The sequence below is a fragment of the Rutilus rutilus genome (genome assembly GCF_951802725.1).
Source record: "Rutilus rutilus genome assembly, chromosome: 14".
Taxonomy (NCBI): domain Eukaryota; kingdom Metazoa; phylum Chordata; class Actinopteri; order Cypriniformes; family Leuciscidae; genus Rutilus; species Rutilus rutilus.
In genome coordinates, this window is record NC_140219.1 from 31,534,338 (window position 1) to 31,547,638 (window position 13,301).

General features: G+C 37.5%; 1 protein-coding gene across 2 annotated transcripts in view; it reads right to left on the reverse strand.

Moving 5' to 3' along the window:
• atrx (ATRX chromatin remodeler) overlaps positions 1 to 13,228 on the reverse strand; it is a 49,299-nt gene extending 36,071 nt beyond the window's left edge. Inside the window, exons 1-8 of one of the 2 annotated variants that reach the window (XM_084430537.1) lie at positions 12,995 to 13,228; positions 11,168 to 11,262; positions 7,150 to 7,199; positions 6,166 to 6,215; positions 1,807 to 1,931; positions 1,604 to 1,720; positions 401 to 510; positions 257 to 324 (exon numbers count right to left, since the gene is read on the reverse strand). In XM_084430537.1, the coding sequence (XP_084286663.1) occupies positions 257 to 324; positions 401 to 510; positions 1,604 to 1,720; positions 1,807 to 1,931; positions 6,166 to 6,215; positions 7,150 to 7,199; positions 11,168 to 11,262; positions 12,995 to 13,014 (635 nt within the window). In that variant the 5' untranslated portion in view covers positions 13,015 to 13,228. Of the gene's footprint in view, positions 1 to 256; positions 325 to 400; positions 511 to 1,603; positions 1,721 to 1,806; positions 1,932 to 6,165; positions 6,216 to 7,149; positions 7,200 to 11,167; positions 11,263 to 12,305; positions 12,718 to 12,994 lie in introns of those variants that run through there. The other variant, XM_084430538.1, reaches the window with a different exon arrangement.
• Positions 13,229 to 13,301: the final 73 nt, after the last annotated feature.

Sequence of the window (13,301 nt, forward strand, 5' to 3'; positions counted from 1 at the left end):
TATCATTGCTCTGTGGTTTAATTATTATTATTATTTTATTTTTTATTACAGACTGTTTACTTGAATAATTACATTGAAGCAATATTGATTTAATTGAAAAATTCTTAAAGTAGCACAACACTGTTTTCATTTAATTGTACCTTTTTTTGTTTTTGCTGTGGTAAACGTGAAATTACACAAATATTGGTATTGTCTACTAATATGTTGCTATCGTATAATGTTATAAAACAAATAAAAATAAATGTCATGCACCAACCTGCATTGTTCATCCATCCCTTCATCATCCTTGCTGATATCGTCACTCATATAATACTTGAAACATGACTGTAGGAAAAAGGCATGCATGTTAATGAGAGATAGAAGCGCATAATTGGCTGTAACAAGTGAATCTGGCTTCTACCTTGCAGATAAGAACATGCAGTGCAGGATGTTGAAAGATGGAGTCCCTCTGAAAATGATTGACTTGTTGTCCACATGCTGTGCAATTAAATATCTCCTGGAGCTTCTCGTCTGTCAGAGATTAAAAAATAAATGAAGATAATAAAACAGTAATACTGCAACGCTGCCTTAGACTCTTTAATATTCTAGCAGTTTCTCTAAATCCTGGTCCTGGAGCAGCCCCGACACTGCACATGTTGTATGCATCTGTTAGTTGAAACAGGACTCAAGTTAAAGAGGACTCAAGTGTGAAAACACCCTAAGATTAGATGTACTTCAGGACCAGGGGCCTGATGTATAAATGTTGCGTACACACACACAAAAAAAAGCATAGAAATGTGCGTACGCAATTATCCACTCACATATCAGGATTTATTAAAAAAAATAGACCTTCTTTTACTGGAGTGAACGAAGTAATGAAGTAAAGAGAATTATTTAAACTCCGTTTTACATCTGATATGCATATTAAGATTAAATATGCCACTCTCGTTAACGGAGTTAAGCACTGAAATTTCAATCATTATCCACAAGTTGCAACATTTTTTTTTATTAATTTAAATAAAATATGTGTAGTGAATGTGCTGCTTTTGAACACTTCTCCTGTGGAATGCTGCGTTTTAATGTTTTAACTACAGCGAGGATCAATGGACACTTTGAAATGTGCTGAATGTTCTGAGAAAATATTTTCGCACGAATAATAATCAGTGATGCGAACTTGACTCCGTCTTAGAAGATGGCTTTGCAACATAAACGGTATAACAGACACCAAAGCACATATAGCCATCCAAATAAGTGAAATTTGGCAAAATTGGAACGGCAATGCAATAACCCCCAGAGGTGAGGGTGTCATGATCACAAAACAAAACTGCTTTCAAAATCCTCCCATTTTTCGGCCAAACAGGTTACACTACTCTACTAAATGACACCATTGGTTGCTATTCTGGGCTGCAATCTTTAGATTCAAGGGAATCTTTCTTAGGACTAGCCTATTACATTCACGTTATTCGAATATGTGCAATCGGTGTTAAATAACAACAACAAAAAAAATAAAAATAATAATAATAATAATAATAATCGACAGCCAAAATTTCAAAACTGATTTCTGATAATTCAATAAACTTTACTGGCGCTTGAGATCATTTACAGTAGACACGAGCTCACTCACCCGAACGTTTCCGAGGTCCGTCCTCTTTCACTTTACTTCCTCGGTTACGAAACTCCGGACCTTTGAATTCATCTTTAGCTTCATTAGCAACCGGCTCCGGCTTCACCACCACTGTGCCTGAGAGACGAGAAGCCAGGAGGTTCAGTGTGGCGCTTAAACTACACGCTTCAGTGGACACTCAATCATCTCAACAGAGGACTTACCTTGTGGTAACTTGTTAATATCCAGGCCGCTCTGCATGCTGTCATCTGCGCAGTGTTCAGCTCCACTCTCATTTGCACATTCAGGTTCATCTACGGCAGTGTGCTTGGTCACAAATGAAGGTTTTCTTCAATAAAAAAAAAAGGGGGGGGGGGGAAAGGTCAACAGGTTTGTTCTGATAAACAGTATCAATATATATCCCTTTTCCCTCCCAAACACTTTTCTAACTCAAAATTCTAACATTCCTCACAAAGACACAATTCCCACATGAATATGCAATTCAAAGAGCATGGCCATAAAATGTGTAAAACTACAGAAGAGCATTGTAATATCTCAAATGTTTTAAAAGATAATGTGCAAGCAACAACTGCAGTTGATATAGAGGAACACAACACCAACAAGTAGGGCTGTGCGATTAATCGTAATCGATTTTCCGAATTCGATTTTGGCTTCCAGCGATTATGAAAACAAAATAATGTAAAATGATTATTGTGGCGCTGCCTCGTCCAGCGCACCTTCCTTTCCTTCACAGCGGTGCACTTTCGTTCCTCCCTAAAAGCCCAAACTTGACATCCAAATCAGCCAAATAAGGGAGTGTTGTAAAATGCAGTCTAACTTTGCTAAACGAATTTGATATTGAACAGTGTTATTATAAGTACTTTAAAGGGTTACTTCAGGATTTAGCATTAAGCTTTGTATTAGTAGAAAACCTGTAGTATTTTCGAATTACCATGCTTTCCACCCTCATATCCCCCTGAGAGGAGAGATTTATGTATTTTTTGTCTGGAAAAAATCCTCCGATGACGCAAAAATCGTCATTTTCGTAATGACGCCACCGGCCTCGCGCTGTTCTCCCGCGGCCGTCAGCCTCGTCCTGCTCACCACAGTAAACATAATGAATGGCGACTGTAGAACGCATAAGCCGAATCCCGGACATTTTGGGCGATCCTGAAATCCCAGGCAGACTCGTCACGGAGACTCACTGGTAGCCTAACCTTGTTTTCAACTGCGCTGTCTTACCGGTAGGCGTGGCCTCCTAGGGCAGCGAAGCAAGTGCATTCTGGGAGTTGTTGTCTTTCATCCACATAAGCCAAAAATACATTTTCTGGCTTTTCTCAGTCTAGAAAGCTCCAAATTAAAAAATGTCTTCACATTTCTTCTACATAAATGACCTATTTTAAATACACATTCATCTTCCCAGAGGTGAAGTATCCCTTTAAGCCACGAAAGAGATGCTGTTCCCCAGGCGGCTTGGGAAACTAAGCCTATGGGATTCAGATACTCGCCTAAACGATCAAACAGTCTACACACAAATATGTTGAAATGCCGGTTTGGTAAGTATCCTCATAAACACAGTTGGTTATGTCTTAAGTGAATGTAAACTCTGAGAAAGAGCGTGTGTGTATCAGTATATTGGATCCGTGAAGCTCTTAAAGTGACAACAGCCTAACAAATATGTTGCAGTCATTATTGTTAATCAAACAACAAAAGACTAAAATAAAATCAGTCGCTGCTCTTGATAGTTTTAATAAGGATTAGTCTATATTTAATGCATTTCAGATTTGATTACTTTATTAAATTTCTGTTGTAGGCTGTTACTTATCTGAACACCACTGTAAGTAGCCTACATCTTCCTGAAAAACTTAAAGCACCATTTAATGTGTTTTTTTTTTTTTTTTTGGTTCTATTTTTGTCAGTTTTGTTTGTAATTTAGTTTCTTAGTTCTTGTTGTATTGCTGACTGTTTACTTGTCTTCTGTAACTGTTCTGAGGAGGACATTTTACTTACATTAATTAACCTAGTATTTTTTTTTTTTTTGCTGAAGTATCAATAATTGTGAAATTTCACTAAGATTTAACATGACCCATATCATGAAATAACACTGGTTATATCGCCCACCAATAACCGTGATTTCAATATTGATTTTTGCCATAATCGAGCAGCCCCAGTCTAAAGTGAACTTCTCAACATTCTTAACACAAATGACTCTTGTCATGCTTGTCAGTTTGGTTTGTCTATGGTATTATTTATAAAACAATACACATGAAGTCAAGTTGCTAATCAGAGCTGTGTTCCTTTCAAATTCAGGAAGTAAGAATTTCCTATTTGGAAAAGTGCAATAGAAAAAACATAAATCATGTCAGACTTGGAAACTTGTGTGGAAATCCATAGATGAAGGCAGGGGTGTAACGGATCGTAGTTGATCCGTGATCCGTATGGAACAGGCCCCACTGTTCGGAAAACGTGATTCACAGACTAATTAACCATCATAGAGTGAAAGGTCATAATTTGCAGGTGTTTCTAAGTCTTGTTAATTTAAACAATCAATCGATTTTAAACCATCAAGCTCAAGAAGACGTGAACCAGAACTCGATTCAGTTTTTTGTGCACACACCCAAGCGTGCACATACAGCCATTTTGTATTCCTTGTTTGTTTTTTTGCTGGTCTGAAAAATGAACCGTTCTGTGACCCAAAACCTTAATATGATCCAAAGCCTGAGTTTTGTGATCCGTTGCACCCCTAGATAAAGGTATGACAACACCTGTACATGACGTGCACACACTAGGGGTTGAATCGAGATTTATGTGATGAAATTCGAGTCGACTAATCGCTGATGACGTCATTAATGAGCAAATAAGCCTGAACCTCGAGCTGAGACTTGAACGCGGGTCGCCTTGTGCACAGCGAAGGCACAGCTAATTTTTTTCAGTACTTTTGTCTTTGGGCCATTACATTTCTCACTGATTTTCTCGTTCTAAATCAGATACAGATAAAGTAGCACAGTAAAGATTACATTTATATGAATGCATTAGTGAGCGATTGCATGTGAATTAATTCTACCTGGCAAGAGTCTCTCTACTAATAGTGAAGCTGTGGGTTTTAGTTACTAAGAAATATGCTAGAACTTTTCAGTTTCTAGGCTATTTTTTTGATAAATCACAGAACAGTTGTTGACAATACATTTCTGCGCTACTGAATGATTGTGTGCACGATCTTCACTCATGTGCGAACTGTGTGTGTGTGTGCATTACAATACAGCAGTGCATTAGTTTAAAACGGGGATTAACTTACCTGTACAATAAGCTGTGTAAAATGTATTTTCCCCTGATAAAGTAAGCATCCAGATGGTATAATCAAATATATCGCGTGGAGCGCTGTCTGAGTATGCATTTATTTATCATTTTAACTGTTTGGAAACAGAGCATAAAAGTGTATTACAAAGATTTCTTATGCTGTTGCGCCCTCTATAGGCCATGAATGATCAGCGACTAGTCTGTGCAACCCCTAGTACAACACAATTATGAAACATGCACTTCTAAGCAATTAAGTGCATAATGCAGAAATGAGGCCAAGTTCATACTGTGATTAAATCTATTTCAACAAGTAAAACAGAAAATACATTTCTCTACTATCATTTATAATACCAATTCTCCTGCGAAAGAAACTAAAGCTTTCATTTCTTTACACGTAATCATCCAAGCATTGGACAACAAACTTGATAGTCATAATTCGGTAATGTCAAGTAGAGAACAGGGTTGCAGCAAATTTTTTTGAAGTCAAATTTAAGGCTTTAAGACATTTTTAAGACCTGAAGAAATAAACATTAATACTGTACCGTATTAATGTTTATTTCTTCAGGTCTTAAAAATGGGCAATATTGACAACAATTAAATCTAGATATTTTCTGCCATTTTGTCGACAATATTTTGCGGAGAGTGTTTCTGGGCTGGTACCTCCAGCTGACATTTCTTTCAGTTAAAAACGGGTTTAAATGCATAAAGATATAATATACTGTATATGTAGTACCTCTCCCATCTATGTACTCACTTTAACTTTTCAAAAACCATTAATTATTTTTACATTTTTCTGTTATTTAAAGTGTCAAAATATCATGTGGTGCGACCATCCGGCCATTTTTGTGGAAACTGTGATGCATTTTATTTTTCAGGATTCTTTGATGAATAGAAAGTTCAGTATGCGGGGAAATCGCTCTTGAATGTGGGTTCGCTTTTCACTTTTGCCTTCGAATTCACACGTACATGGAGATATTTGTCAATGTCAGTCATCTCTCATTACTCTGGTCTCGTAAATGAACCGTAAATCTGACTCCTGCTGCGACGCTTTCAGTTTATTACTGTAAACACCGAAAACACAGACTACAGCAAGCCTAGTAAACAAGACTAAGTAACAATGTTGATTTTAATGTTGATTAAAATCAGATGATCAAATTCCCTGGGGAATATCCCACATCTGATGTTGAACTGAACCCAGCATAAGACAACATAGAAGGTATCAGTTCAGTCCAGCTATTTCACTGGATAAGAGCCAGAGCCAGAACAATGAGCGCAACCCAACTCACCTCTTTGAGCGTGAAGATGAGGGTTTGGTCATTTCGGAGGAGCAACCGGGCTGAAAAAAAGAAAAGAATTTCATTTTCAGTGATTTTAAATCCACGTCACTAACTCAACTCTCCACACTGCAAAACACGCTTTTCTGACTTAGTATTTTTTGTCTTGTTTCCAGTCCAACTACCAAAAAATTCTTAAATCAAGATGCATTTACTAGAGGAGTAAAATGCCATAAGATATGTCTTGTTTTCTGGGGAAATAAATCAAATTTTAGCCAGTTGTTGCTTAAAAAAAGCAAAATGATCTGACAATGGGGTAAGAAAAATAATCTTAATTCAAACAGAAATGAGATCATTTTTCTTACCCCATTGGCAGGTAAATTTGCTTAAGAATTTTATATCTCTGGACTGGAAACAAGACAAAAATACTAAGTAAGAAATGCATTTTTTACAGTGCAAATGTTTTAAAAATTGATTTGCAGATCACAGAAATAACATCTGAATAAACTGTGTCCACAGAGTAATTTTTCAAGCAACATTAGCCTCATATATTAGTGTTGCATAAAAGGGTCCTAACCACAATGCCCACAGGGACATCTCAGTACCTGTGTATTTTAACACCAATTCAGAAATCATTACAATGGTGTGATGAGCGTTCAGAAGATTTTGGATTTAACATTGCTGGAATAAAATGTATGTGCTGGATTTCAATTTAACATGCCCATGTCTTTTATACTCTTACTGAAAGGAAAAAGAAAGAAAGATAGGAAGCCCCAGTCCAACAAACTGAAAATCAAGTATGTGCATCAGTTGTGTAATGGATGCTTTATCTATGCAGAGAATGATGGGAAAAGCTGGGGGTTTTTTCACGAAAGCCTGTTGCTAAATGCCAAGCATTATCCCCATTCTTTAACACATGAAACTTGTCACAATAGGACAGAGTGTTACAGTAAACAGCAGAGAAACACAGAAAAAACAGGCTCTGTGGACACACACCTCATTCATTTTCTCATCAGGGGTGTTTAAGTCACTGGATGCCATTTTACCTGCAATGTGAGAAAAGCAAAAGTTACAATATATCTGTATCATTTTCAAATGCAATCGCAAATTAAATGCAAACAATTATTGGGAAATATTCTTTTAACTTTACATCAAAACAGGCTCAGGAATAATACAAGATTGTAGTTATTACACACTAACCTTTTTTTTCCCCCCAACACAAAGCCTTAAATTCCCCTTATTAAGAAAACGCAGTTTTAGCGCGACTGTCCAATTTAGACGAACGTATTGATGACATTTTATCCTTGAAATGATAAGCCTATCAACGTCGTTACATAGCTGTTCCGATACCTAATTTTACAGCGGTAAAGGTCACAAGAAACAGCCGTGGTCGAATATTATATCAGAATTAAATAAATGAGAAAGAAGGTAATGCATTTTAACAAATTCATATTTTTATAACGCTAAATGATGCTAAATGGCCATGATCATCTCTAGGCTAAAAGGACAGGAGAGTTAAAGTTACTAAAAATAATAAATAGAAAAAAAATTTACACTTATTGATGTATTTATGCTTGATGTGATTTTTGTTAATGATTTATGGTTATAAACGATTATGAACATTTACTCTACAAACTTTACAAACTAAAGTGACTATGACTGTTATTTCTAAAATGATCTCCATGCAGGATAAAAGTATGTGACAGTTGTTCCTGCAACAGCTCCTCTCGCACTGTGTAATACGTCAGTGTCTGAATTCCTCGCTTTATTTCCTTCCTCGCTGATATAGTGCACTCAGCTGCCGCGCACTAGATAGGGATTCGAGAATCAGTGAGCGATTTCAGACGTACGCCAGGGAATCCAAACATTCGCCTATCATTCATCGACCTCAAATATGGCTTATCACTTGAAACATGCAAGTAGCAGCAACTTTACAAGTCCGTTCGCTCTAATGTTTTGAATAATATGTAATAAAATGTACATTTCCTGAAGACAATGGTGAGTGGTGCTTGCAGGGGTAAAACTCTTTCTATATTCAAAACTCGGCTACATAGATAAATTTGCGCTATTATTAGCTGCATATTCAAGTGTTTGTGTGGAGAGCGCAGTTATACTGCATGACATGCAGGCGCCGGTGCAATCACTTACATTTAACTTAAAATCATTTTTGGTCATGCAGATAAGAGTAATGTAAAGGGTTAGTGCTGGGCGGTATGACCAAAAATCCACATCACGGTATTTTTCTAAATTACACCGGTTTCACGGTATATGGAGGTATTTTTTTTTTCCAAGCATGACTGGGTGTAAAACACATTTTTCACTGAGTGAGAGAGGAAATGCTGCAGTAGATTGACTTAGAATGCCCTATTTTACTGTCATGAGTGAATATTGTAGAAAAAAAATCCACACTAGTATTATTACAGGTTTGCAAGGCTGTTTATAAAGAGGTGCCAGCAGGAGGCGCTTTAGAAGCGGCAGAAATAGCGGTTTCCCCGGTAACGGCTGTACACAAAGCAGCAACGCTCATAAACGCTGCTTTATCAGGAAAGAGAAAGAAAGATTCAATCGTAATAACAAAGAAACTTTTCTATAGACCGTCAGTTCACTTCAGATACATTAATATAAAAACACCTGCGCCGCGTTTTGATTTTGAAACGTGCAGTGCTCATGTTTATTCAACGATGTCAATGCCAACCACAAATAGATTTTCCAAAAGGCTGTGTTGATATTGTGAACCAATGTATGGGAAACACTAATATAATTTGACAGCTATCTATTATAGTTTAACCTATCCATCTTCAAAGTCACGCTTACACGTGCATCACTACAGTGCAACAGGGAAAAAGGACCCTCTCAAATAGTGTCGTGCCGCGCCACGCTCCGATCATTATTAAAGCGACATAAAGCAAAATTCATATCATAACAAAAATAAACACCGGTATTCGGTATGAACTGGTATACCGCCCAGCACTATAAAGGGTCTACTTTTATTTTTGTTAAACTCACAATAACAACAAAACGTTGTGCTTTTGTTAAATTAAAAAAACAAACAGGACGCGCTTTCTGCCATCTTGGTCTCAGTCCCGTAACAAAACGAACCGAAACTTAGTGTATACTTGCCTCACAGACATGAGACATATATCTAAAGAGAGCTTGAAATGTCTACTTTTGAATGAACAAACCCAAATGGAAAATAAATATTATCAGATTACGTAATCCGCATGAAACGTGCCTATATGCGCGTCCACTACTGCCGAGATGACGAGTTCAGCATCGTTGACTAAATCTTTGCATCCGAAAACACAGAAAGCATTACCGATAGATTATTAAAATGTTTAGAAAGTCTCCTGTTTTTTCACGACACATTCATAATCATTAGGTTTGCAGATGAGCTGTTGCAAGCTTTATGTGTGCGTTTGAGCGCTGATTAGGCTACGTATTATATATAGGCAATTAAAGTCTCATTATTATGATTTACGGCTTAATATAAGCGCGTGATTAGTCGAGTAATCGCTTAAATGAACGACAACTAGTCGACTAGAAAAACCTTTAGTCAAGGGGAGCCCTAGTTGACTCCTGTGCTGAGTCGACCTCTACTCCAGGGCTATCCAATAGGATCGACTGATAATCGGTTTTACAGATATGTTTCCCGATATTTAAGCATTTCTCCATAATCGGGTATTGCTTTTGAAATATCGGATTAGCCGATAAATGGCGGCATCTTGTAAGAATTGTGCGCAAGACCGCCATTAAACCATTGCATCTGAGGGGAGACACAAGTCAACGACATTGTTCATAGGTAAAGCAACTTACTTTGCTTTGATTAATAAACTTTAACATAACAGCCATTAAAGCACAAATAAGATATGTTACATAAATGTTTGATAGGCCTATGTAATTTAAACTTGGCGATAAAAAGAGACACGAACTCACAGTCATGTAATTCGACAAGTTCTGTCAGAATAAAGACGTATCTTTTCATGAATGAAATAAAACAGCCATGAATGAGTGCATGTTGTTAATAAAAGCACTCATCGTCAGTCTTGTGACGTCGCGTTCATAGTGCCGTTCATTCAGGCTGATGATCAGAAAATGCTCCAGCACAGCCACCGTACGCAGCTTTTAACAAGATCCACTTGTTTAAAACTCCTTAAATTATATTAACATCTACTATGTAACCTTTATTTCACTAATAAACATCTAAATAATTACAGCTCTGTGGAAAATTATGATCTATGCGAGAGAAGTTCTGTGTAGACGCACAGATAAAAACAGCGTTCTGTCAGCAGGTATTTTATAATCTAGACCGAAAAAAACATCATTAATAATTCTGATAACATGCCAGATCAGATGGACTCTGTAATTGCAATGATGTATTCATTATTTTGTTTATTTTTCTGACAATGTTTGCATATTCCAGCTAATGTATGCTTACTCCATTCTCCTCACTTTTAGCCTATCAAACACATAAACCTTTTAAAACTCTAGTTTAAAACAAAAGTTTATTCAAGCAAAGTTGAAAAGACTCGTCTGTCTTTTATGTTCTCCGTTTGAAAACATAAGACTTTGTACATTTATTTAGCCAACTGTTAATTTTACTGCTGTTGTAATAAAATTAAATTATGCAACTGGGATTACTAAGATACACTAAATAAGCAAAGGTCGAATGATTTATGCTTATTTTTTTTAAATGTTAGACTTATTTTTACCTGATCAAAGCTTAGCTTTTATTTTAAAAGACTCTTTAGTTACAGTGCTCTTTATTTTTTAGGCACTCTTTCAGACTCCTCTATTAGAAGTGTGTGTATTGTATGCAAGGAGGGAGTGAAATAACAGAAATTACAGTAGTGGTAAATTAACCGGATAAGGTTCTGTAGGCTATATCGGTTGTCGGGCACATAAACATGCAAATAATCGATATTGGTTCAAACAAAAATCTACATTAGCCGATCTCTACTACTCAGTGTCCAGGAATCGGCTCTTTTGGAGAAGACTTCCCATCACTTATCCTCACCATTAGAAATGTCTTGAGAATCAATGCTTTCGTCGTCCGGAGAATTACCCAAGAACTCATGAAGTTTAGTCACCAATGTATTCAGCTTACTGGACCTGAAAGAAACACAAGATATAGTATGCATCAAGAAACAAAGACACATTTACAAACAATACTGAATAAGGAATATCAGTGTAAGAAAAGCTAAATTTTATTACACAAAAAAGGACATCACAGTGGAGGATAATACTATAGTACATACTATATTGAGGCAGAAACTACAGTACATATTATAAAGATAACTACTAATAAAACAACAACGAAATGATAGTACAGGAAGTTACACTGTCCATTGATTTATTTAACTTAAATGTGTGCTAAGCTAAAAAAAAATCTCGGAAATAAACCGTAAACAAAAGTGGCTTTGCGGAACGTAAAAACGTCGATTTAGGTCTAAATAAACATGTTAAGCTGAAATGAAAACGAAACACTAACAATGACCGAAAAGGAAAGCCGTTATTAACGTGAGGAGAGTTTCAGCGGTCTCTGTTGATTGGCAGGTGGCGTCATCACGGAGCCCGTCTCCTATTAGCGCGAAACACAACAGCCGGTAACAGGACGGAAGACACGCACTGATAACAGCGAACATAAACAAACCGAGCAGCTCGTGTGCCTCACATTAAGAGCAAGAAACATGCCACCAAACCAAATACACGAATAAGACAAGAGAGCGGAAAAAAACAAATCGTCTCGCTACAAATGACTGTTATTCATGATGTTTTGGCTACTTGTTCGACACTGACTGTTATCCACTGATTCATTTTCAATGCACGAGCTGATGTTACAAGAAAACACAAGAGAGAAAGACACAACAATAATACACGAATCCCCTAAATCTACGCCAAAACAGCCATTTTAATGAAGTGCTGAGAATTTGGTGGAGAAAGGCCTAGTTTTTGCACATGACCAATGCAGCTACATCTGCACAATAGGGTGATTAATGAAAACTACTTGTAAAACAAAAGCAATGCACTTCGTTATGATTTCAGTTCATCATAAAATATCCTTCTGACGCCCCCTAACTATTCACAACACTTGGGCATAGATGTAAAGTGCACAAATGCACGCGCGTAATACCCGGCTGCATCCCTACACCTACCTGAAGATCTCAATGCTCAACTCACGCGCAGATCTTCGAGATGTCACTGTTGAGGACCCGCGAGGAAAGCTGATTTTTCATTCGATCCGGTCAATTTTCACGTGTGTGGTAAAAGTAAATTGTGTTTTACGCCGATCAGGACAGACAAAGCGAGAGCGCCATCTTGCCGGATGGCTCGAGACGCGCTAAAATGGCGCACGCGAGATTCCTCGCATCGCATCTGCGCGCGCGCTCTGTGAACACACTGGACGCGGCGAGTGGTCACATGCAGTTCACTTTTGACACGGCAGTCCCGCGTCCTCTTTGCGTTCTCACTGAATGCATTTTTAAAATGCAGCAGAAAGATAATATATAATGCATGTAATGCAAAGAAAGTGCAGCATGGAAGGGGGAACTAGGGCATGAGTTCTATGATGCATTCCGGACAAATGCTTGCTGTTATACCGGCGCGTGCTATAATAATAAATGTGCAGAAATCACGGCATGCATTTTGTTTCATATGATGTTATGACCCCAATATGCTTAGCATCCGTGCTATTGCAGTTTGTTATGCAAGCATCACAAAGCAGACTTTGCACTTCAGACAGACTCGTAGTTCATGCTACATACAGACTACATGCATGTGGAGGAGAGGAGTGTGTGTTCTCCGGCACATGTGTGCATGATCGCATCCTCAGTAGTGCACATACCTGCAGATGTCGGTGGTCATTTCTTCCCCTTTTTAAACCTGCGACCTCCTTTAAAATATAATGCTTTTTATTTGTATTTTACTTTTTGAAATTATGTTCCCCCCTAGACGCAGACTTGGATTGCTTGATATTAAACAATGCCAGGATCCATGTTGCTATGGTGGAGCTCCATGCAGCTGATTGGCTCGTTTTATCTCATAAGTGTAAACCAGGAAGAGAAACTCCCTGCTTTACAGATGCATTCTTCATTTTACATTTAAAATATAATAATACTACGCTGGTCTGCCATTGCAATGACTTGATCCCT